Source organism: Budorcas taxicolor, chromosome 1 (genome assembly GCF_023091745.1).
Source record: "Budorcas taxicolor isolate Tak-1 chromosome 1, Takin1.1, whole genome shotgun sequence".
NCBI classification, from domain to species: domain Eukaryota; kingdom Metazoa; phylum Chordata; class Mammalia; order Artiodactyla; family Bovidae; genus Budorcas; species Budorcas taxicolor.
This window is the reverse complement of record NC_068910.1, coordinates 210035519-210058702: the sequence shown is the minus strand read 5'-3', so window position 1 is coordinate 210058702 and position 23184 is coordinate 210035519. Positions and strand designations below refer to the sequence as shown.

The 23184-nt window shown below is 53.9% G+C and overlaps 3 protein-coding genes across 3 annotated transcripts in view; 2 read left to right on the top strand and 1 right to left on the bottom strand.

Annotated features, from left to right (window-relative positions):
• Positions 1–1867: 1867 nt before the first annotated feature.
• On the top strand, positions 1868–12297 carry C1H21orf58 (chromosome 1 C21orf58 homolog). The gene is made up of 7 exons (XM_052645817.1): positions 1868–1927; positions 2690–2750; positions 3999–4072; positions 5140–5301; positions 7510–7621; positions 11632–11829; positions 11996–12297. Exons 1-7 carry the CDS (start codon positions 1868–1870, stop codon positions 12295–12297), a joined length of 969 nt encoding a protein of 322 aa, XP_052501777.1.
• A 6213-nt stretch (positions 12298–18510) lies between these two features.
• On the bottom strand, positions 18511–23136 carry YBEY (ybeY metalloendoribonuclease). The gene is made up of 4 exons (XM_052661825.1): positions 22635–23136; positions 21067–21195; positions 19780–19848; positions 18511–18764 (listed from the first exon to the last, which is right to left on the bottom strand). Exons 1-4 carry the CDS (start codon positions 22842–22844, stop codon positions 18678–18680), a joined length of 495 nt encoding a protein of 164 aa, XP_052517785.1. The 5' UTR covers positions 22845–23136; the 3' UTR covers positions 18511–18677.
• Positions 22928–23184, top strand: part of MCM3AP (minichromosome maintenance complex component 3 associated protein) — a 45369-nt gene continuing 45112 nt past the window's right edge. The window contains exon 1 of the mRNA XM_052659523.1: positions 22928–23030. The gene's annotated coding sequence lies outside the window, so the exon portion shown is untranslated. The remainder of the gene's footprint in view (positions 23031–23184) is intronic.

Here is a 23184-nt window from a genome sequence, read left to right as displayed (position 1 = left end):
GTAGATACTGGTACAGAATACCGTAATAGAAAATACTGTAGTCACGCGCTCAGTCGCTTCCGACTCTTTGTGGCTCCACGGACTGTAACCTGCCAGGATCCTCTGTCCGTGGGATTTCCCAGGCAAGAGTGGTGGAGTGGGTTGCCATTTCCTACTCCAGGGGATCTTCCTGACCCAAGGATCCAAGCCACATCTCCTGAGTCTCCTGCATTGGCAGGTGGCACTGGATCAAAACAATATTCCTCAAAACTATCAACATCATCAAAAGCAAGGGGAACCCAAGAGGACATGGTGACTAAATGTCATAAGGTGTCCTGGATAGGATCCTGGAACAGAAAAGGAACAGCAGACAGCATAATAAGGCAATCAAATGGATTATGGGCTTTAGTTAATGCTACGGTATTGGTATAGATTCATTTACTGTAACAAATGTGTCATACTAACTTAAGGTGTTAATAATAGGGAACGCGTGTATATGGAAATTCTCTTCTCAATTTTTCTATAAACCTAAAAGGGAAGTTTTTTAAACTAACAGACTGAAACCCACTGGGATGTGTTATGGCGACCTCCCAGGCACCTCAAGTTGCTTGGCTAAGTTAACTCATCTTTGTGTACCTCAGACCTCCTGTTTGAATCTTAGGGTCATGACGCCTATGAAGCCATAAATACTGAAGCGTATGGGCAGTTTGGCTGCCAGGCCAGGTTTCTGGGTCGGCTGCTCTGAGCGGGGCTGTAAGCATGCTGACCCGGCACTTACCCAGCCAGGACTGCTGGCACTGGGTCCACCTTCAAGTCTGCTATGTCGGCTTCATTCTTCAGGCTGACTCATTTGTGAACCTGAACCGGAGACGACGGGGTGCCCTGCCCTCCCTTGCTGGGCTCACCCCCTCCCCACGCCAGCCCTGTGGACATCCATTCCCTCCCCACCCAGCAGGTGGGTCACCCATCACGGGCTGACCTGGCAGGGGGGGTCCTGCTCCCAGGTACCCCTGACCCCCAGCCACCAGGACCCCCCACCCCTCTCTGGGCCAAGGTCCCACATGGGCAGTACCCCTGCTAGAGTCACATCAACGCTGACAGGGGATGCCTTGGGAGGCCCCATGTCCTGTGAGATGCCGGCTGGGTGCCTATGGGGTGGGCCCACCTCAAGCCCCCACCAAGAAGCCCCTAGGTGCCTCATTGGCAGGCTCCCTGGTGTCACCTCTTTGCTACCTAAGTTTTCTGAAGTCTGCGGTGGAGGGGTGGGGTGGCCACACCATGACCTGGGTCTATCTGGTGAGGAGGATCCCTAAGAGGGGCTAGGGGCTTGCTGGCCTTCTGAAGGCCATAATCAACTGCGAGTTGGGGTGACAGACCCCTTTGGTGCATTGCCCCACCTCACCCCTCTGGGCTCTGTCCTGGGAGGTCAGGACTGTCCTCCCCAGGGACCCATGCCCCTCCCCCGTGCTCTGGCCCTAGCTTCTGCCCATCTCCCCTTCCTGAGGAGCCCAGCCGAGCCACACCTGGGGATCAGCAGTGTTTATAGGTAACCCTCATGGGGACCGGGGCAGGTCTGGGAAGGACTCTCAACAGAAACCTGGCAGCCGGGGGCCTCCTTGCGTCTGCAGTGCCTAGGCAACTGTTGCGGTGATGCTGGCCTGTTGACGCTGGACACTCCGCATCCATGGTGCAGGGCCACCTCCTACATGCCCTCCTGAGGCCAGCCATCGGATCGTGGAGAGCAGTCTCTGGGATATACGTCATGTCCAGCAAGGGAGTCCTTCAGTGACCCCAGGATGGGGCTGCTTCTCTCTAGCTGAGCAATCCTTCCAGAGGGAACCGAGCAGGGAGGGGACGGGCCTGCAGTGTCCCCTCCTGTGGCCCCGGGATGCTGAACTCCTCAGTGGCAGATCAACTCACCCGACTGACCCTGAAACTCCTCGAGAAGGTAAGACAGCTGGGCACTTGTGCTTTTAACAGCTTGTTACAGAACACAGCTTTGACAGGTAAGATTATACCTGTCACGCCCACTTCCAAAGCAAAGCAGTTCTGCATGGTTCTAGCCTTGTGGTAAAGAGCTGTGGTTTCTTGGTTCTTCTTTGTGTTTGAACAGAAACAAGTAGGGTCTTCTGGAAGTTTCTGCAGCTGGGAGGCAGGCCTGCACCCACAGGATGGAGCATTTCCAGGGCCCCCAGAGCTCTCTCGCAGCCTCCCAGCTTCCAAATTTTAGGAAAGACAGAGCCAGCCTGGTGTGGCCTCTCAGCTGGGTATGGGGCAGGCAGGCCGTGTACACTCTCAGGCCGGTCTTCTCCTCCTCTGAGGGTCTGCATGGTCCTTTTGGTGCCCCCTCCAAACCTTCACTTGCCTGTTCTGTTCTTCTGCCCACCACGCTTGCCTTCCACCCCCCTGGGCTGCCCAGAGAGGGCAGCAGGGGTCACCCCAGGACTGGTCTGGATTATAACTGCTCAGCCCTGGGCTCAGTTGGGGCATCAGGGCAGTCAGAATACAGAGCTGTCCTGGTCAAACTCTTCAGAAAGCTGCCTGAAGGGGCTCATAGATTTCAAGGTGGAGCATGTGTGCGTCATATGGAAAGTGTGACCACAGGGCCCCACCTGGCACCAGTCATCTGGGCACTTGTTCCTAGCCCGGCCCCTCATACGGAGGAGCCTGTGCCTGGAGCCCGCATGCTTGTCCCTCTCTCTCCTCACAGAAACTGGAGCAAGAGCGTGAGGATGTGGAGGGGGCTTCTGAGGACCCCCATGTTGTGCCAGGTAAGAGCCGGGGCTGCTTGGCGCTGTGTGGGCCCCAGACCCACCTCCAGGTATGGCCAGACTGTCCTCTAAACTTCACTTTCAGAGCAGAAAGGCCTTGATTATGTCTTTAACACAAACACACACATGCACCCTCATATCGTATCACCTCTGTCTACACACCCAGGAAGGCACGTTCATCACTCCATCTGCAGACGAGAAGAGGGAGACAGAGAGGGTAGAACCAGCCCCACTGCCTTGATCAGATAGGAATCGCCCTCACCTGCATCAGACCATGTTGCCCCAAGCTTGCTCTGGGGTAGGGGGGTTTAGGGGGCCCAGCCATCCACATCCACCTGCCCATTCTCAGATGCCCAGACCAGACATCACACCCCCAACCTGGCTGGCGGTCAGATGCTCAGGCCATAGGAACCAGGGGAAGGGCCACCTTCCCTGGCATAGGGTTCTGGGCTCAGGGACATCTGGGCAAGGTGCTGGGGAGACACTGCTTGTCCTTCACCACATGGTGAAGCTCCTTGTGCTGCAGAATTCCAGGCAGTGCCTGAGGGCAACAAACAGAGCCCAGGGCCGAAATCCAGATAGAAAATCCCAAATCAGTTCACATGACCAAGGGCGAGCACAGGCATGTGCTGCGCTCAGTCGCTCAGTCGTATCCAACTCTGCGACCCCATGGACTGTAGCCCACCAGGCTCCTCTGTCCATGGGATTTTCCAGGCACGAATACCAGAGTGGGTTGCCATTTTCTCTTCCATAACACAGACATGGAGCACTACAAATGGGCCGGGAGTGGGGATGCCTGGAAGTGGGGGGAAGGGGACTCCTGGGGGGCAGTGGGGACTCCTGGGGAAGGAGTGGGGACTCCTGGGGGAGAAGAGAATCCTGGAGGACAGTGGGGACTCCTGGGGGAGTGGAGACTCCTGGGGGGATGTGGGGGCTCCTGGGGGAGGGGGAGTGGTGACTCCTGAGGGGGAGTCAGGAATCCTGGGGGTGGAGTGGGGACTCCTTGAAGTAAGAGTGGGGACTCCTGGTGGGAGGAGTGGAGACTCCTGGGTGTGGAGTGGAGACTCCTGACCCCAACTCGAAGACTCAGCTTCCTGAACGCCCCCTTACTGTTGCCCACATAACCCCTATGGGGTGGCCCCTGAGCTCCACCGCAGGCACCTCCCTCTTCCTCTGGGACAGGCAGGTCCTGGAGGCAGGAAAGGCTGGGATGTGGTGCTGAGCCCTGAAGCCTGCGCTTCCCTCCAGGAGATGAGGACGGGCCAGAGGCTGCCCTGCGGAGCGCTCTGAGGATGAGGAAGGACCTTCTGCAGAGACTCTGGGTAGGCCTTGTGGACATGGGGCGTCTTCACCAGAGCTCTGTGCAGCTGAAGCTGCGGCTGGCGCTCAGAACAAGCACTGGGGTGGGGTGGCGGGTAGGGGATGGGGGTGAAGGTGGGGTTGTGGTGGGGGTCCTGCACCCACTCTGCTTCTGATGTTTGTGACGTGGCGGTGGGCAACTGGTGGACCATGGACTCCACAGGAGAGAGGACTCACCCACTTCCTATAGGCTGGGCTCTCACAGGGGCTACTCGCTGAGAAGTCCTGCTCTGGCTGCGGATGATCAGAAGCGAAATGCCCTGTGAAGGGTCTGGTTCGGGGAAGTGGGATTCCAAGATGCCCAGGGCTTTATCCAAACAGACACACTTGTAGCAGGGAATGACACGTTGGGGGAGGAGGGTGTTTGGGTCCACACGGCAGCTGTGATAAACTTACTGCTCTGCACTGAAAGCGTGCTGGATAGACAGAGTATCCTCTACCAGCTTCCCTCATAGCTAAGTCGGTAAAGAATCCGCCTGCAATGCAGGAGACCCTGGTTCAATTCCGGGTCAGGAAGATCTGCTGGAAAAGAGATAGGCTACCCACTCCAGTATTCTTGGGCTTCCCTTGTGTCTCACTTGGTAAAGAATACGCCTGCAATGAGGGAGACGTGGATTTGATCCCTGGGTTGAGAAGATCCCCTGGAGAAGGGAAAGGCTACCCACTCCAGTATTCTGGCCTGGAGAATTCCCTGGACGGTATAGTCCATGGGGTCGCAAAGAGTCAGATGTGACTGAATGACTTTCACTTTCACTACTGGCTGGAGAAAAGTCGTCTTTGGTTAATTTCTCCTGTGTGCACCACGTGAAGGGCTTTGCCTCCAGAGTCTGGCTGCAGTCCCAGCTCAGATGCATGCTGGGCCCTGGTGGGGGCAAGAGGGGGCCAGGCACAGGGAAGTGGTTGGCGGTATGGGGGCTGGCTGCTTCTGACCAGGGTCACACACCTGTGCGCTGGCACTGCCCTGCCTGGCAGAGTGAGGGGCTGGGACATGCCCCCATTGAGTAGCCATGGTTCTGCTTTGGCATTGCAGGAACAGCACCTCCTGGAAGAGGATTCCCGGGTTCGTCACCATAGGGGAGGAGGAGGAGCCCATGGGTCAGTGCTGCCCCCAGAGGCGCCCCCCGTGGCCATCCACCCCACTGTCTCCCCAGCCCCACCTGCCCTAGACCCACCACGGATCATCCAACACCCGGTACGTCTGCCTTGAGTGAACCTGGGGGGCAGAACCAATGGGGAGGGTGCCATGCCCACAGAGACCTCCCGCCTGAGCAGAGATGTCAGTCACTCCACACCTGCGCCCACAGCAGCTTAGGGAAGTGCGCTCAAGGGGCCATCGGCTCAGCGGCCACAGTGGCTGCAGTCCGTGTCCAGCCCTGTTGGGACAAACGTGTCCCGTATCGTCAGGCCTCACAGGTGCCCTAAGCATTGGCTGTGTGTGTGGCGGGAGGGGTGATTATCTCCTCATTACAGGTGGAGGCTGGGGTCCCAGCTCAGCCCCAGGTGCTAACCTCTTCAGCAAGAGTGGAAGTATGGGGGGATTCCGCATTGGCTGGTCCTGAATTTGGGGAAGAAGTGTGTCAGCTCTTTTCCAAAACTTCCTAATTACCAGAGGAAGCTTGGGCCCCTGGTCTCCAGACAGAATTTTAAGGTGCATTGAAAGGTGAATGTGCACCCACTCCTGAGAGGCTCACCCCTGCATATGGCAACAGAAAGCCACTCTTCCTTAAGCAGAAGGGATTGTATCGGGGCGGGTGGTGCCCAGAGGGAGGAAGGGCAGCAGCTGGTCTCGGCTGGCTGTGACCTCAGGGGTTGGGAGCGTGAGTAGACGTGGCCCCAGCGGGCTGCGGCCTTGCGACGAGGAGATGACAAGGCTGGAGGTAGCTAAGGCCAAGCTGAGAAGGTTCTGGATGGGCCGACCAGGGAGACCGATGGTGCCAGCGGGCCGGGTCGTGACCTGGAGGACGTTTATCTCCTGGGGGGACCTGGCTGCCCATGCAGAGGGGAAGGGAGAGGGCTCCATCCAGTGGAGCTCCCAGAGCCCTGGCCCCGGCACTATCTGTGTCTTCCCCAACTTTCTGCCCCTGGAATCTCTGCCAGGAATGGTGGGAGAGGGGTGTAGGTGCAGGAGGCTCACCAGTCCTCAGCGTGCTCACACTTCCCGCAACTCCTTACCCCAGTCTTGCTTGGGTGTCTCAGCCTGGACTCCAGTGACACCACAGGGCAAGCAGGACCCAGGGTGGTTGGGATGGGTTTTCCAGAGACTCTGGGGTGGAGCTGCCATTGGCCACTCCGGCTGCCTCTCCAGTCTGGACAGGGTGGTGGGCTGTGACGACACCAAAGCTGCTGCCGCCTGTGTGTGAGCAACCTGCTAGCCGAGGGGGCTGGTAACACGCAAAGAGGGTACGACATGTGCACCTCAGGGTTCATAAGTCAAGCTTCACCGGATCAGCTCTGTTGGCTTACCAGGCCAGGGCTGCCTTCCAGCTGCAGCAGCCAAGGTGAACAGTGACAACTGAAGCTGTGTGGCCACAGGGCGGGAACAGTACCCCATCCGGCCCTTTGCAGGATGTTTGCCAGCTCTGTCTCTGCCATCCTTTCTGTGAACCGAGGGAGAGGGGATAGGGCAGGCCCCAGTGCATCCAGAAGAGGATTAAAGTGGTAATCAACCCTAGTGCATGCTCTGAGCTGTGGTGCATTTGTGTTAACTCAAGAGAGAAGCCAGAGGCTGTTTCCATGCCAAGCTCCTTGGACGCCTCTATTAAAGCAGAAGTAGTGGACCCAGGGATGAGCTTAGCCCACTGACACCAGGAAATGTGGGAAACATTAGAAAACACCATGTTTCGCTCAGCTTGAGCTCAATTATAAAATATTAATACCACAGTCTTTGCACTTAAATGTCAGACATTTACCTTATCACTGCCTGGAAGCTGGATGTCTTAGATGGAGGTGCCAGCCAACCTGGTTCCCTGAGCATGGCCTCCTGGCTAGGGACTGGCAGCCTTCTCATGCTGTCTCATGGGGCAGAGAGTCTGGTGTCTCTTCATCTTATCAAGGGCACCAGGCCTATCAACCTAGAGCCCCATCCTTATGCTCTCTTCACCTTTATCACCTCCTCACAGGCCCCATCTCCAAATGCAGTCACTTTGGAGCTTAGGGTTTCAACATATGAATTTGAATGGGGAATAAACATTCAGTCCATAACATGCTATGTCTTAAGTGATACCCAGATGCAAGTATTTATCTATTTGGACACTTGTTAATCTCTAGGGTTTCTCGCCTAAAATCTCCCATGGATGGATGGATGGATGGTGGATGTCTGGATGGTGGGTGGTGGGTGGTGCTGTAGGTCACTATTTCCAGGGCTAATCCATTCAGAAAATGGATTGTCTGGCTCTTCCAGGCACCCCCACCTCCTGCCACCATCATCCAGCAGCTGCCTCAGCAGCCACTCATTGCACAGATCCCCCCTCCCCCGGCCTTCCCCACCCAGCGGTCAGGAAGCATCAAGGAAGGTAAGTGTCCACAGTGAATGTTGTCACGTTGTTGTTCGGTCACTTAGTCGTGTCCAGCTCTTTGCGACCCCATGGATTGCAGCACGCCAGGTTTCCCTGTCCTTCACCATCTCCCAGAGTTTGCATAAACTCGTGTCCATTGAGTCGGTGATGCCATCCAACCATCTCATCCAGTCGTCCCTTTCTTCTCTTGCCCTCAATCTTTCCCAGCATCAGGGTCTTTTCCAATGAATCAGTTCTTCGCATCAGGTGGCCAAAGTATTGGAGCTTCAACTTCAGCATCAGTCCTTCTAATGAATATTCAGGATTGATTTCCTTTAGCATTGACTGGTTTGATCTCCTTGAAGTCCAAGGGACTCTCAAAAGTCTTCTCCAACACTACAGTTCAAAAGCACCAATTCTTCAGTGCTCAGCCTTCTTTATGGTCCAACTCTCACATCCATACGTGATTACTGGAAAAACCATAGCTTTGATCATATAGACCTTTGTTGGCAAAGTAATGTCTCTGCTTTTTAATATGCTATCTGGTTGGTCATAGCTTTTCTTTCAAGGAGCAAGCATCTTTTAATTTCATGGCTGCAGTCACCATCCAAGTGATTTTGGAATCCAAGGGAATAAAGTCTATCACTGTTTCCATTGCTTCTCCCTCTATTTGCATGAAGCGATGGGACTGGATGCCATGATCTTTGTTTTTTGAGTGTTGAGTTGTAAGCCAGGTTTTTCACTCTCCTCTTTCACCTTCATCAAGAGGCTCTTTAGTTCCACTTTGCTTTCTGCCACGAGGGTGGTGTGTCATCTGCATATCTGAGGTTATTTATATTTCTCCTGGAAATCTTGATTTCAGCTTTTGCTTCATCCAGCCTGTCATTTCACTTGGTGTACTCTGCATAGAAGTTAAATAAGAAGGGTGACAATATACAGCTTGACATACTTCTTTCCCAAGTTGGAACCAGTCTGTTGTTCCATGTCCGGTTCTAAAGTTGCTTCTTGATTTGCATACAGATTTCTCAGAAGGCAGGTCAGGTGGTCTGGTATTCCCATCTCTTTAAGAATTTTCCACATTTTGTTGTGATTCACAGAGTCAAAGGCCTTGGCATAGTCAATAAAGCAGAAGTAGATGTTTTTCTGGAACTCTCTTGCTTTTTTGATGATCCAGCAACATTAGCAATTTGATCTCTGGTTCCTCTGCCTTTTTAAAATGCAGCCTGAACACCAGGAAGTTCACAGTTCATGTACTGTTGAAGCCTTGCTTAGAGAATTTTGAGCATTACTTTGCTAGCATGTCAGATGAGTGCAATTGTGCAGTAGTTTGAACATTCTTTGGCATGGCCTTTCTTTGGAATTGGAATGAAAACTGACCTTTGCCAGTCCTGTGGCCACTCCATTTCCCATCTTTGGGATGTTGTCATGGGTTTATGAAATTCTCTGCTGAAAGAAGTACTTTTGTAAGCAGGGTAGTCATGTAGGGCAGGGGTCCTTAACCTCTGGGCCGGGGACGAGCACTGGTCCGTAGTCTGTTAGGAAGCAGGCCACAGAGCAGGAGGTGAGCGGCAGGCTGGTGAGCAGAGTGTCATCTGTGTTTACGCTGCTGCCCATTACTCGCATTACCACCTGTACTGTGCCTCCCGTCAGATCAGCAAAGGCGTTAGAGTCTCAGATTAGTGGAGACCCTACTTTGAACTGCGTACTCGAGGGATCTAGCCTGTGTGCTCCTTGTGAGAATCTAATGCCCGATGATCTGATTCTGCATTATGGTCAGTTGAATAATTCTCTCGTTATATATCACAATGTAATAATAATGGAATAAAGCGTAAAATAAATGTAGTACTAGAATCATCCCGAAACCATCCCCCTTCACCCCAGCCTGTGGAAAAATTGTCTTCCATGAAACCAGTTGGAGACCTGTGATTTAGGGCCTTTTTTTTTTTTTTTTTTTTTTTGGCTACTCAATGGAAGCTATGCATTTACCAACATGAAAATAATTTTACTTTGAAAAATCCTTACTGATGGATATCCCTAAGGGAAGGGCCTGGACTCAGAATGGAAAGAACTGGGCTCACAGTCCCAACTCGTTCAGTGATTAGCTTCTCAAATTGTTGGTTAAATTGCTTTTTCTCTTTAAATAACTTTTGAAATACTTTTATTTCAGAACCACTCTACTGAGGTGACATAGACTAAATTGCATGTGGTTAAAGTGTACAATCTGACAGTGTTGACACCTGTACACACCTGTGAACCCATCACTAATCCAGGTGGTGATCATGGGCACCACCTCAGGCCCTGCCTCCCGCCTGCCTGCCTGCTTTGCCACTGGCATTGATCTGTGTCTCCTATATTCTGGTCTGAGTAGAATCAGCCAGTGTGCACTCTTTTTTTGTGTGACTTCCTTCACTTAGCAGCACTGCTCTCAGACTCATCACTCTTGTTGGGCGCAGCAAACCATGGCTCCTTGAAGTTGCCAAGTGACAGTCCTTCCCGTGGATGGACACATTTGTGATCCTTTCACCTAATGATGGAGCTGGGGTTGTTTTGTTTTGGGTTATCACCACCAAACTCCCTGGACATTCACATTTGAGTCTGAGTGTTTATTTCTCCTGGATACATACCTAGGACTGCAGCAGCTGAAAGGTGGCACGTGTGTGCTTAAAACTGCTGCATGTGACATGTCCGGTTTCTCTCATCTTCTCCTGCACATGGTGTGGTCAGTTAGTGGGGGTGGTGGTCAGTTAGTAAGGGTGGTGGTCAGTCACTGTGGTGGTCAGTTAGTGGGGGTGGTGGTTCGTGGCCGGGGTGGTCAGTCATCATGGTTGTGGTTTGAGTTTCCCTAACGACGGGCAGTGATGAGAGCCTGGAGGCAGACCTGTGTACAGAATCACCTGATGAGTGTTCTCAGCCCTGTCCTGGTGACCACAGCTCCACCATGTACATGCTACATGGCCCAGGCCAGCCTGCAGCCCCTCAGGGGTGCCGCTCACACCGAGACCCACAGCAAGGTGCCCTGCAGGTGCAGGGAGAACCACCCGCTGGCCTCTCCTCACCACCCTCCTTGGTTTTTCCAGATGAACTTTAGTGACTATCAGGCCCTAGAGGGGAACCCGGCACACTGTGTGTGTGTGTGTGTACTGCACGCATGCAAGTGTCTGTGTGCCTTTAAAAAGTGCATTTAAAATCATTGGTAAAAATGAAACAGTCAGTAAGTAGCTGGCTATTCAGAAAAGCAAAGTCACGTTCCTTACCCTACCCTTTGTACCAAAACAAATCCCAACTAGATCCAATACTGACTGTAAAATAGTACTTTAATAACCACTTTGGAGAAGTCTTGGGCTGTTTCATATGAAATTAAACTCTCAGTTTCTGTGGCATCCACTCTGCCCCTGGCTCTTCATGACTGTTCTCCATGTCAGTTCTACCTTTAAGAGAATCGTCTCAGAAACAGACAATGGCGTGTCATCATACAGAAGTACATTTGAACTAACCACCCTTCACTGTGTCTCAGACTGTCCCCTGGGGTCCCCATCTGTCATCTGGGGACAGTCTTCTACAAGGCCTTGCAGGACAGTCTCCTAAGCTCTCTCAGCATTCACTTTCTTCTGATGTCCCCCTGTTCTTAAACATGAGTGTTGTTGCTGGATATTCAAGTGTAGGGTGATAGTTATATTCTCACAACATCAGGACCACCTAGATAATCCAAGATAATTGCCCCATCTCCAGATGCTTTTCTTAAAAAAATTAATTTAATGAATGATTAATTTTTAAAACTGTGGGGAATGGGAATTCCCTGGCAGTTCAGTGGTTAAAACTCCACCCTTCCGCTGCAGAGGGTGTGGGTTTGATCTCTGGTCGAGGAACTAAGTTTCCATATGGAAACTTAGGCCACGTGCACGTGAGGAGTCCAGTAGCAGGAGGCGCTGCATGGGACCTGCAGACCCACAGGCAGTGCTCCATTCCAGGAGGGGCAGGGTCGCGGCCCCCACCGTGAGTGACCAGCCCTCCATGCCCCCCACACACAGAGGTGGTGGAGATGATGCTGATGCAGAACGCGCAGACGCACCAGCTCCTCATGCAGGCCTTGATGCTCAGAGCCCTGGCCCCGCCAGCACTCGCGCCCACCCCCCTGCACCTCACCCCACAGGTAGGCTCCACGTCCAGGCCGAGACCAGAAGACCTGGTGGTTTCGCCTCCAGAAACTCATGTGTTTCTGGCTCCGGGTCTGTGTTTCCTGCCTGAAGCCGCTGGTGCTCCCTAGGGCAACCCCAGGGGAGGACAGGTTGTGCCGTCCAGGCCCAGACAGCTGCCCCCTGAGCTGCATGAGCTCTGTGGGAGCCTGGTCCGCCCCTGCCCACCACTCCTGACCCTGACCGCGTCCTGAGTCAGGGCCCGTGTGGAGGGAGGGGGCCGGGGAGCAGCCGGCATCCTCGCTGAAACACTCTGCTGTGTGTCCTGCTGAGGATGCACGGCATGCCCACCCGGCCATCCAGAGGCCGCCCTCCGTCCGCCACCACCATCGCTATGCACCTCCAACCCTGCTGCCGGCCATGCCTGCGCCTGGCTCCCCTCTGGGTTACTCCGTGTGGCCCCTGGTGGTCTCAGCCACTGCTCTCCCGCCTGCTGCCAGCTTCCTGCCCAGCACCGCGCAGTACACGACTGGCCCGTCTGCGGCCGCCCTTAGCACGTAAGTCTGGTCTGGGCTCCAGCCCGGTCTCCTGGGCCTGCAAGGCAGGAGGAACCCCAGGGCCCGGGTCACCCCTCCTTGCCCTCTGTCGGGCTGGTGGCTGCAGTGGGAGTCTGCAGAGGCCTTACCAGCTCCTGAGGGACAGGGGCGGGCTGGGGAGGTAACCACGGCAGTCTTGGTCCTGGTTGCCATGGCTGAGTATGGACCCCGTGCCATTCTCCCAGGGGAGCAGCCTGAGGCAGGGGTCATTTGTCCAGCCAGCAGGGGTGGCCCTGGGAGAGCCCCAGGATAAGCCCAGCTCTGAGGGCCCCACCGAGGCCTGGTAGTGAGACACACCTGAGCGTGGTGTCTTTGAGCCAGACCAGGGCAGCAGCAGACACCCTCCTTCCCCTCAGGCTGGCGTCCAGCGGGGTCCTGCCTGCACAGGCGCCAGGCCCGTGACCTCACGGCAGGCTCAGGTAAGCAGCAGGCCTTGTTCTGCCCAGGGGTGGGGCAGCTGAGGCCCCTGGACACAGGGCTGTGAGGATCACGAGGGGACACAGGGATTTGACCAGGAAACGGGGCTCAGGAGCCAAGGTCGATAGGTTCAGCCACATAAATGCCATGAACACAGTCACACATGTGGTGCCCGGGGAAGGCACTGAGGCAGGATGTGTGCCTGGCATGCCTGGGTGAGGGCAGGGTGTCTGGGTGAGGGCAGCGTGTCCAGGTGAGGGCAGGGTGTCTGGGCAGGGCATCTGGGTGAGGGCAGGGTGTCTGGGCACGGCATCTGGGTGAGGGCAGGGCGTCTGGGTGAGGGCAGGGCTGCGGGCTGGCTTGAGCAGTTTCTCCTCCTGAAGTTAAGCACTAAAGCTGGTTGAGGGGGACTCTCCTCCATCTGAGCCAGTCTGGATTCTCCCAATGGGACACGACACCTCTACTCCATTTTTTGCTCTTTTATATTTTTCTGGTGGAATTACGCTTCCTGGATGCTTTAATATAATTTCCACGTAAATGCCCTTTGTAAGCATTATGCATGTTTGCATTGGCCCCTTTGGGGATGTTACCTCTTTCCTCAAGTTCCACATGAGCAGGAGCTCTGCTCGGGTCTGTGTCCTTGGAACCGCACAGCCGCCAGAAGGCTCCTCAGAGGAAGAGATGACCTTGGAATTGCTCTCCAGCTACACACAGGCTCCGCTGCTGGGCTGACTGCACCCCAGGCAGCTCCTGTGTCGAGTGCGCCACGGGCCTGGGTGCAGCATGTCCCGACGTCTGTATATCTTGTTCAATGGGCAATTAAAGGTCTGACCCAATTTCCATATTTTCATGTTGATGTTTCCTTTTAATAAAAATTTCACCACGGTTTGTGGGATCTCAGCTCCCCAACCAGGAATCTAACCCGAGCCCTGAGCAGTCAAAGTGCTGAGTCCTCATTACTGGACCATGAGGGGGTTCCCATTCGTGTTGACATTTTCTAACACGGCTTTTCAGTTTGGTTTTACTTCTCAACATAATTGTTAACTCTATAGAGGGAAGAGGTTTGACAGCAGCTTGTCATCTTTGGTTGGCCTGGGAAATTGGACAATCTGTTTTGTTTGCCTTTGGAGTCAGGGAAAACCCAGCCCTTCCCTCAGGTGTCTTCCTCTCCTGTGTGTCTCCCCTACTGTCACATAGGACGTTTCACGTCTGTCACCAAATGTGAGTGGGGTTTGCCTGCAAGCAGGTCCCTGTGGTCCTGGTCGGGTGTCCCGCAATTCAGCTCAATTCTGATGCCACCTGCCTGGAGACGGGGTCAGATCCCTCAGGTCAAGGGCTCAGTTTCCTAGGACTGTCCCCACTTCAGCCGCCAGTCACAAATCCAGGCCTCACCTGTGTCCCCGAGGAGTGGGGTGCGTCGCCTCCCAGCCTGGATGTGTCTGCCGACCTGGACCCCCCTGCACCTTAGGCTGGGATGGTGTGGAGGCTTCCTCACGTGGGCCTGACCACTGGTCACGCCATCTCCACCCCCTCCCTACTCCAGGGAAGTTCCAAGGCGCTAGTCCTGGCTTGGTCTTCCCAGCAACCAGACCCACCCAGGAGCCACCCAGAGTCACCTCATCATCACGTGAGAATTTACGAAGGTTTCAGGATCCCCATGTCAGGAGCTGGGGCAGAGGGCGGCGTGAAGATTAACATGGATGTTTTCTGTCACTGCACACCTGGCCTCGGCGGGCCAACCAGGATGAAGGAAATATGTTCCTGCGTCTGGCAGAGTCCAGTGCTGTGAGAACGTGGCAAGGCCACCACTGGGAGGGCCTATGGGGAGGTCAACGTGAGGACATGGGGTGAGAGCACCCTCATGAGTTGGCCAGTCCGGGGCAGCTGAAGAAGTCTCAGGAGGCCCTGGAAGTGGGGTGGGGCTGCCAGGGAGGCGGTACTGGGGTCCAGAGGTGGGGGCTTTGCGTGGTGTGATACTGCAGCATAGTAAGAAATGTGTATTTGGTTTTGTCCTGCTTCCTGGCACACAGCTCCTAAAACCTTTGTAATCCCGACAGTAAGCTAATGAGATGACTCTGGGCCCCTGGAGGGCTTCAGGAGGATGGGGGCTGGTTGTCCGAGGAGCCCCCTCTGATTGGAGGTTGGAACTTAAGCCTCACCCGCAACCTGAGGGAGTGGAGGCTGGAAGTTGAGTCAATCACCAGTGGCCAATGACTGAATCCATCAATGCCGAATAGAACCTCCATAAAACCACTAGAAGATTGGGCTGGTGAACATCTGGGATGTGGTGCACACCCTGCTCCAAGGGGACAGACGTTCCTATGTTCCAGACCCCCCCAGACCTCACCCTGTGCACATCTCCAGTGGGCTGTTCATCTGTGTCCTTTACAGTAAGGCAGTGTTCCCTGAGTTCTGTGACCATTCTAGCAAATTACTGAGCCCAGGGGATGGGGAGGGTTATGGGAACCTCTGATTTCTGGTGAAGTTGGACAATGAGTATCTTGGTCTAGAGTGGGAGGCATTTTTTAAAAAAATATTTATTTTTATTTATTTGGCTGCACCAAGTTCTAGTTGCAACATGCAGGATCCAGTTCCCTGACCAGGGATCAAACCTGGGCTCCCTGCATTGGCAGCTCAGAGTCCTAGCTGCTGGACCACCAGGGAAGTCTTGAGAGGGTTAATAGGCTCTGTAGGGAGGCCAGGATAAGATGGCTGGATGGCATCATCAACTCGATGGACCTGGGAGATGTCCATGGGAGATGGGAGAAATGTCAATAACCTCAGATACACAGATGACACCAGCCTTATGGCAGAAAGCAAAGAAGAACTAAAGAGCCTCTTGATGAAAGTGAAAGAGGAGTAAAAAAGTTGGCTTAAAACTAAACATTCAAAAAACTAAGATCATGGCGTCTGGTCCCATCACTTCATGGCAAATAGATGGGGAAACAATGGAAAATAGTGGCTGACTTTATTTTCTTGGGCTCCAAAATCACTGCAGACAGTAACTGCAGCTGTGAAATTAAAAGACACTTGCTCCTTGGAAGAAAAGCTATGACAAACCTAGACAGCATGTTAAAAACAGAGACATTACTTTGCTGACAAAGGTCGGTCTAGACAGTCAAAGCTATGGTTTTTCCTGTAGTCACGTATGGATATGAGAGTTGGACTACAAAGAAAGCTGAGCACCAAAGAACTAATGCTTTTGAACTGTGGTGTTGAAGATGACTCTTGAGAGTCCCCTGGACTGCAAGGAGATCAAACCAGCCAGTCCTAAAGGAAACTAGGAAGGACTGATGCTGAAGCCGAAGCTCCAAAACCTTGGCCACCTGATTCAAAGAACTGTCTCATTGGAAAAGACTCTGATGCTGGGAAAAAGACTGAAGGCAGGAGAAGGGTTCGACAGAGGATGAGATGGTTGAATGGCATCACTGACTCGATGGACATGAGTTTGAACAAGCTCCAGGGATGGGTGATGGACAGGGAAGCCTGGAGTGTTGCAGCCCATGGGGTCACAAAGAGTCAGACACGACTGAGCGACTGAACTTGTGGGCCTGAGCCTTTCACTTGTGGGGGCTGCACTGGCTCCTGGCAGCTAGTGGTAGAGGTGTTGTGAGGAGAGGAAACTTTAATGGTTGTGCCAAGTGCCCTGGTGGGGGTGCTGTTGGGGCTCCCCTCACCAAGATGTCAAGGACCATGAAGCAGGAGGCACTGCCTGTGCCCTGTGGACCTGGCATAACTCTAAGGACACACCCAGGACAGTAAAGGGCTAGGAACCCAGGCAACACCTGGAGCAGGGGCTCTGCTCAGGTGATGGTGGATTTGCAAGGGAGCTCTGGAACCAGGCATGTATGGATGTGAGAGCTGGACCATAAAGAAGGCTGAGCACCGAAGAATTGACGTTTTTGAACTGTGGTGTTGGAGAAGACTCTTGAGAGTCCCTTGGACAGTAAGGAGATCAAACCAGTTAATCCTGAAAGAAATCAGTCCTGAATATTCATTGGAAGGACTGATGCTGAAGCTCCAATACTTTGGCCATCTGATGGGAAGAAATGACTCACTGGAAAAGACCTTGATGCTGGGAAAGATTGAAGGCAGGAGGAGAAGCGGACCACAGAGGATGAGATGGTTGGATGGCATCACCAATTCGATGGACATGAGTGTGAGCAAGCTCTGGGAGTTGGTGACGGATAGGGAGGTCTGGTGTGCTGCAGTCCATGGGGTCCCAGAGTCAGATATGACTGAGCAACTGAACTGAACTGAACTGGGCCCAGGCAGCATGTGTCTGGGTGAGGAGGGCAGGAGGTGGGGGCAACCAGTGGAATGAGACAGAACCAAGACGCCCTGTGGCCAGCAGATGGCCTGGCTGCTGACGGACCGTGCGGTGGCCTTCTCTCAGATTCAGGTCAGGACACTTGCTCACATTCTGTACTAAAATTCAAGGGCTGTTTACAACCACATACTAAAACACCCAATTAATAAGAAAAAAGGGAAAACCAGTAGAAAATGGGCAATAACATGAGCAGTTGCCCATCTGGTGGAGGGGATGCCAACGGGGAGGGTCACTGGTGAGAGAAACACAGGATGGCTGTGCTGTATGCATGGACGCTGTCCACGTGGAGGGTCAAGGCACACCCAGGTCCCTCGGAACCAGGTACCAGGTAGCAGGACCCGGGGGCCACTGCTATGGGCTGCCAGGGTGGGCGGGCAGGAGGGACACACCATCCAACTCTGGAAAGCTTCTCACTGCATTACCCTGTAAATCTGGACCCTCCTCCAGCCCCAGCAAGTCTGCTCAGACTTGAACACAGAACCAAGTCGCCTGTGTCCAGACACGACCAGAGGTCTTGAGGGGCTGGCTCTAGTGGCAGGCGAAGAGCCTCCAAACACTTGCTGGCAGGACCAGTGGGTCTCAGGACCCTTCAGTCCCTTAAAAAGGCCCAGAAAGCAGAGAGCTCTGGGGGCTTAACTTTAATCTTTGCCATGCTAAACTCTAAACTGAGAACAAGCTTAATGATTACAAGCAGGTCATGCAGCCAGCAGCTCAGGAAAATGACAGACCCGTGTCCCCAGAAGCCAGTGGAGTCCAGGCTCAGGATGCAAATCCAACGGGAACTGAGTTTTCATGTTTCTAAAATCAACTTATGGGAGAAACCAAATTCTTAGAATCATAGTTTTCTGAGTTTTAGAATCTCCAAGAGGCAGTGTTTTGTTGCCCTGACTCGTCTGGAGCTCCATGGAGAGTCTGTAGCACTATAATCAGTTGCTGGGGCCTGAGGTCGAGGCGACCAGGCCGTGAGTTGGCTCAGTGCCCGCCCCCTCCACATCTGCCCCACTTGTGAGGTCAGAGCGTAGGCACAGCTCTGGGGAAGGCTCTGGGTGACCCCTGGGTTTACTTTGCTGTTCAGAAGGCAGGACTGAACAGGACTGACAGGAGGGCGCTGTCCGACAGGAGAACGGGATGTGGCAGTCGGAGCTCTGCTATGCGGGTGCCATGGGAGAGGGCTCAGGAATGACCTACGAGCGAGCAGGGGCGGGTGATGGCGAAAGAAGAGCTGAGGGTCCCCCGGGGTTGGGGTGGGTCGGCTGGCCTCACAGCTATCCTGCTCCGGTGGGGGCTGGGTAGGCCTGAATCCAGCAGGAGTTCAAGGGAGGGCACACTCACCTGGGCTCCTTGATCTGTCCTGAGATGGGAGAGATGCTCCTATGCCAAAGGCAGAGCCTCGGGGCAGGGGTGGCTCCCATGCCCCACCTCTGTATGATCTGAGAGCTGAGAACTATTTTATTTACAACACTGGAAACAGCACACCGACTGTGTCCTAAACGAAGGACTGGAAGTTGCCCCACAGGGCAGCAGTGGCCACCGAGACCCTCAGTGTGGGGGCGCCCTGATCTCTGGGGCCACCTTCCAGCCACAGTGTATCACCTCCGTCAGAAGAGGCCTCTGCTCAGGGGCTGCAGCCTGGTCCCCATGTGCTTGTTCAGCTCCTGGAGAACCTGCTTCTCCTTCTGGTACATCTGAAAGAAAGGGGTGGAAACCAGCTCTGGACTGGCCCAGAGGCCTGGCTTCCCCTGGCCCTGAGGCTTTCTCCCTGAGGCCCATGGCCTCCCACACAGCCCGAGGTGGGCAGCCTCAGGACAGAGGAGCTCCTGGTGTGAGCCTTGGAGCCAGCAGGGGCAGGGAGTGGGGGGCCGGGGCTGAGCTGGTGGTCTTGGGTATGAAGAGGAGGGGAGGGCCTATCTCGGGGTTAGAAGGGGTCAGACTGGGTGACTTGCTCCAAAGCCTAGGAGCGGGTGTGTGAGGACAGCCCCTCCTGGGGGGAAGGGTGGGCTGGTGGGAAACCGCCCTGGAGCTTCCCTGTGATGCTGCTGGTGCAGAGGGCAGCGGAGCTGAGGAGGGGGATAAGGGGGCTAGAGCAGGGTTAGGGGTTGGGGACAGAGCCAGGGTGTGGCCGGCGTGGACCCAGGAGCCTCGGGAGGCCAGGAGGCCAACTGTACCAGAACCATTTTGTTAATTTTCAAAAAACATTTTTCTATGCAGTTCAGAGAGCCTGTTTGATTATGAACATAATTTGAGTTAATAAAACACAATTATGGTTCTATAATACAGACCTTTATAAACTGAGTAAATATTGGTAGTCTTCGAGGAAACAAACCACCACATAATAGGTCTGGATCAGACACTCTAATGTCCTAAATCCTGTTTCCAACTGACAAATATCATCACAATAACTCTCATAAAGATTTTAACGTTAAGTCATTTTGGGATTTCATGAAATGCGCAGCAGCGTCTCTCCTCGGACTTTTCAGTAGTGAATGAATAATGCAGTTACGAGCATTTAGGGAGCCCAGTATTTAAAACAAACACCATCTCTTTTATAAAGTGGGCCCTACCAACTCCTCATTTCACTGCATTTCTCCATTTGGTTTTCACACTGGACAGCAGGGGGCAGGTTGCACAGCCTGGTTTCTGGAGCCTGGGCTGCAACGCAATGTGTGCCCCTGTGTGCTGCAGACAGGGCAGGGCTCCTACCTTCTGCCATTCGGCCTCCGTGCTGTGTGTGAAGCCCAGGAGGTGACAGAGCCCGTGGGTGGCAGTCACCTGTCAGAACAATTAAGAGCTGCCTCAGAGGGTGGTCAGGATCCAGCCATGAGCTGGGGTGGTGGTGGTGGTGGTGGTAATAGAGGAGAAGGAAAAAATCAGGGAGGGCTAGTGGCTGCCCAGTGGGAGGTGAGGAAGCCTCCTCTGGACCCAGGCAGGGCTGCGGGCAGGTGGTGAGGGCACAGGGGTGGGGTCTGGTTAGCAGGAGTAGGTCAGGCCCCTGTAGTGGGGTGTGAAGATCAGGATCTCCTCTGGGGTGGGGGGAGCTGTGGAGACATGGAGAACCACGGCAAGGGAAGGGGAGGTACCCAGCGTTGCCATGCAGGTGGCTGCTAGCTGGGAGGAGAGTGGGTTGGCCTGGCCCAGTGCCAGGGAACAGGATCCTAGGAGTGCGGGCTGATCCTCCACTGTGGGTCTTCTAAGATCCACTAAGAGACTTCTCAGAAGGTGTTGGGGAGTGGACAGTGTCCACAGGTGACCCTAGCCCAGAGCCCCCTGGGGCACACAGACGCTAGTCACAGAGATCCTGGAGTTGAGACCGGTGCTAAGCAGTGCTGTCTACGCTGCGGTTCTCACCACTTGCAGGGAGAAAGCACACCCTCCTCAGCAACCCTGACGCCTGAGCACAGGGCGTCTTGCTGGGAAGTTCAAGTCTCAGAAGCACTAGGATTCCCCAAAGATGATACTTTAGGGTGCGGACAAAGGGAGACACCTCCATTGAATCCATGGGGATACTGAAACACGACTCAGTCACACCCCGCTTTCCAGAACACTCCCGCCATCCTGCCATCCTTCATGGCATCAGGGGAGGAGACAGATCTGAAGGTCCTGGAGGCCGGAATCCCGCCCGCTTCTAGTAGTTCAGTAAGAAGCTCCTTCAGCCTGTCTGAGCTAGCTAAACGGCAGCCAGCTCATCTCCAGAGGCCAAGCTAAGAATCAGGCCACTCCCGGGGCTCCCTCCTCCCAGGGTGCTTCCTGGCCCCTCCCCTCACCCAACGCTGCCTCGGGGGCACAGACCCATGCCCCAGGCTCTCCTCTCTGAGGTGTGGTGAGAGGGCATGGCCCCTGCCTGCGGGTTTCCCCCAGGAACCCTTGTCCTACACAAGGATTATGGTGTGGATGTCCGCGTCACCTCCACAACCTCTTCTCATGGCCTGGATGAAGGACATGGGCCTCTGCTTTGCCCATAAGGATTTGTCATTTCAGCATCCCACTTACAGTCAGGATGTCATAGTAATCTTCATCTTCCTTGCACTGCTGGAAGATAAACTCCACGCCCAGGAAAATGTCTCCTAAATTATAGTCATCTGGAAAGTCGGGCTGGGGGATTTCACCTGCTTTCAGATTCTGAAAATGAGGAAATACACACTTGCAGAACATGACCTCAGAACACTAACTGGCCACAGGCCCACAGGTTTCCACCCTGAAAGACCCTGTGTTGCACTTCCAAGGCAGACAAATCAGGGGCTGTGGCAGGGACACTACACATGACTGACTTAAGATGTTCCCACACTATCAAAATAATTCTTTCATCCTTCCTAATGCACAACCACCCAGCTCCAAAACATCTGTGGAGCTAAATCACCTCATTGATACAAGTTTACATTTCTGTTCTTCCCAGTTTTGATACTGATCACATGTTCCCACATAAAGACCAGTCCATTCAGTTGAGGACTGTTCACACTAAGTCAGTCAAATATTTTTATTTCTTTTTATGGAGAATAAATGGACACTTTAATATATTTTTATATTGAACACGTTGAACATTTAATTCTCTTTCCTTTTTCAATTTATTTCCTTAGGTGTGATCCTAGTGGATTAAACAGTTATCAAGACTTAATTTAGGTAAACTGCCAGACTGCTTTCCAAAAGGGCTGCCCCAATTTATGTGGCCACTAACAATGCAGGACGGAGAAGGCAATGGCACCCCACTCCAGTACTCTTGCCTGGAAAATCCCATGGATGGAGGAGCCTGGTAGGCTGCAGTCCATGGGGGTCGCTAAGAGTCGGACACGACTGAGCGACTTCCCTTCCACTTTTCACTTTCATGCACTGGAGAAGGAAATGGCAACCCACTCCAGTGTTCTTGCCTGGAAAATCTGAAGGACGGGGGAGCCTGGTGGGCTGCCGTCTATGGGGTCGCACAGAGTCGGACACGACTGAAGCGACTTAGCAGCAGCAGCAACAATGCAGGAAGTCTCGAATGAGTCATTCACATAACATAGGTAATAACCTGATGCGTGTGTTAGTTGCTCAGTCGTGTCCAACTCTTTTTGATCCCATGGACTGTAGCCTGCCAGGCTTCTCTGTCCATGGGATTTTTCAGGCAAGAATACTGGAGGGTTGCCATACCCTCCTCCAGGGGATCTTCCCGACCCAGGGATGGAACCCTGGTCTCCTGCATAGCAGGCAGACTTTTTTTTTTACCGTTTGAGCCACAGGGAAATCCTCATAACCTGATAGACAGTACATATTTGTTTAAAATATTTGCCCAAGTCTATCCTTTTATTTTCAGTTATTTAAAATTTTCAACCCGTACATATCCATTATTGAATCACACTTAAAACTGCAGAAGCGCTTTCTCTTTAATTCAGTTACTAGGAGGGCGGGGATCACCCTCCCTCTTTCAGCGATAGGCTCAGATCAGTAGCGACGGTCACATCTTACTCCTTACTTTCGTGTGTATTTGAAATTTTCCGAGCAACACTGACAATCCTGTCTGTGGTGTAATTAACGGAATTCACAGCGGAAGGTAGGCCGGACGAGAACAGGAGGGCAGCCTTTACCTCGTGAAAGGGGAAGGAGAGCACGTCAGTCGGGGTGTCTTGCTCTCGGTAGATCCTGTTCATCTGCTGGATCTTTCGGTTGTCGACGCAGACAACGCCCACGTCGAAGGCCCGCACGCCCAGGGCCCCGCGCACTGCCTGCAGCCTCTGGCGCAGCAGCGCGCGCCGCAGGGGCACCGCCCGCTGCAGATTGCGCAGCGCCAGGCTCATCTCGACTTCGGGCCGATGAATCGTAAAGCCCGCGGAAGTTCTGTAGCAACGCACGCGCACGCACGCTCACGTCACCCCGTTGGGTGGAATTCGTTGAAAACTGTCATGGAACGTGCGCTTTACCGAGAGGAAGACGCAGCACGGGGGGCCTGGACAGACGGTGGAGTGCGGCGCGCCGGACGGCTGGTGACACACACTAGAGAACGGGCGACAGGGGAGGGCCCAGCGCGCGCCGCCCCACTCTGGGGAAGAGGCGCTTACTGAGCAGAAGCGGGCGGACGGGGGTGTGGACGCCGCGCCCCGGAAGCCCCACCGCCGCCGCCCGGCCGGAGAGCGGAAC

Bases quoted from the DNA above. Each gene is read 5' to 3' on its own strand.
- C1H21orf58 (XM_052645817.1), top strand. From the start codon at position 1,868: ATGCTGAACTCCTCAGTGGCAGATCAACTCACCCGACTGACCCTGAAA. The intron at 5,302-7,509 runs GTACGTCTGCCT...TGGCTCTTCCAG, and splicing joins CACGGATCATCCAACACCCG to GCACCCCCACCTCCTGCCAC. The intron at 11,830-11,995 runs GTCTGTGTTTCC...GTCCTGAGTCAG, and splicing joins TCATGTGTTTCTGGCTCCGG to GGCCCGTGTGGAGGGAGGGG.
- YBEY (XM_052661825.1), bottom strand. From the start codon at position 22,844: ATGAGCCTGGCGCTGCGCAATCTGCAGCGGGCGGTGCCCCTGCGGCGC. The intron at 21,196-22,634 runs GTAAAGGCTGCC...CCTCATTTTCAG, and splicing joins TCTCCTTCCCCTTTCACGAG to AATCTGAAAGCAGGTGAAAT. The intron at 18,765-19,779 runs GTAGGAGCCCTG...CCTTTCTTTCAG, and splicing joins CGGAGGCCGAATGGCAGAAG to ATGTACCAGAAGGAGAAGCA.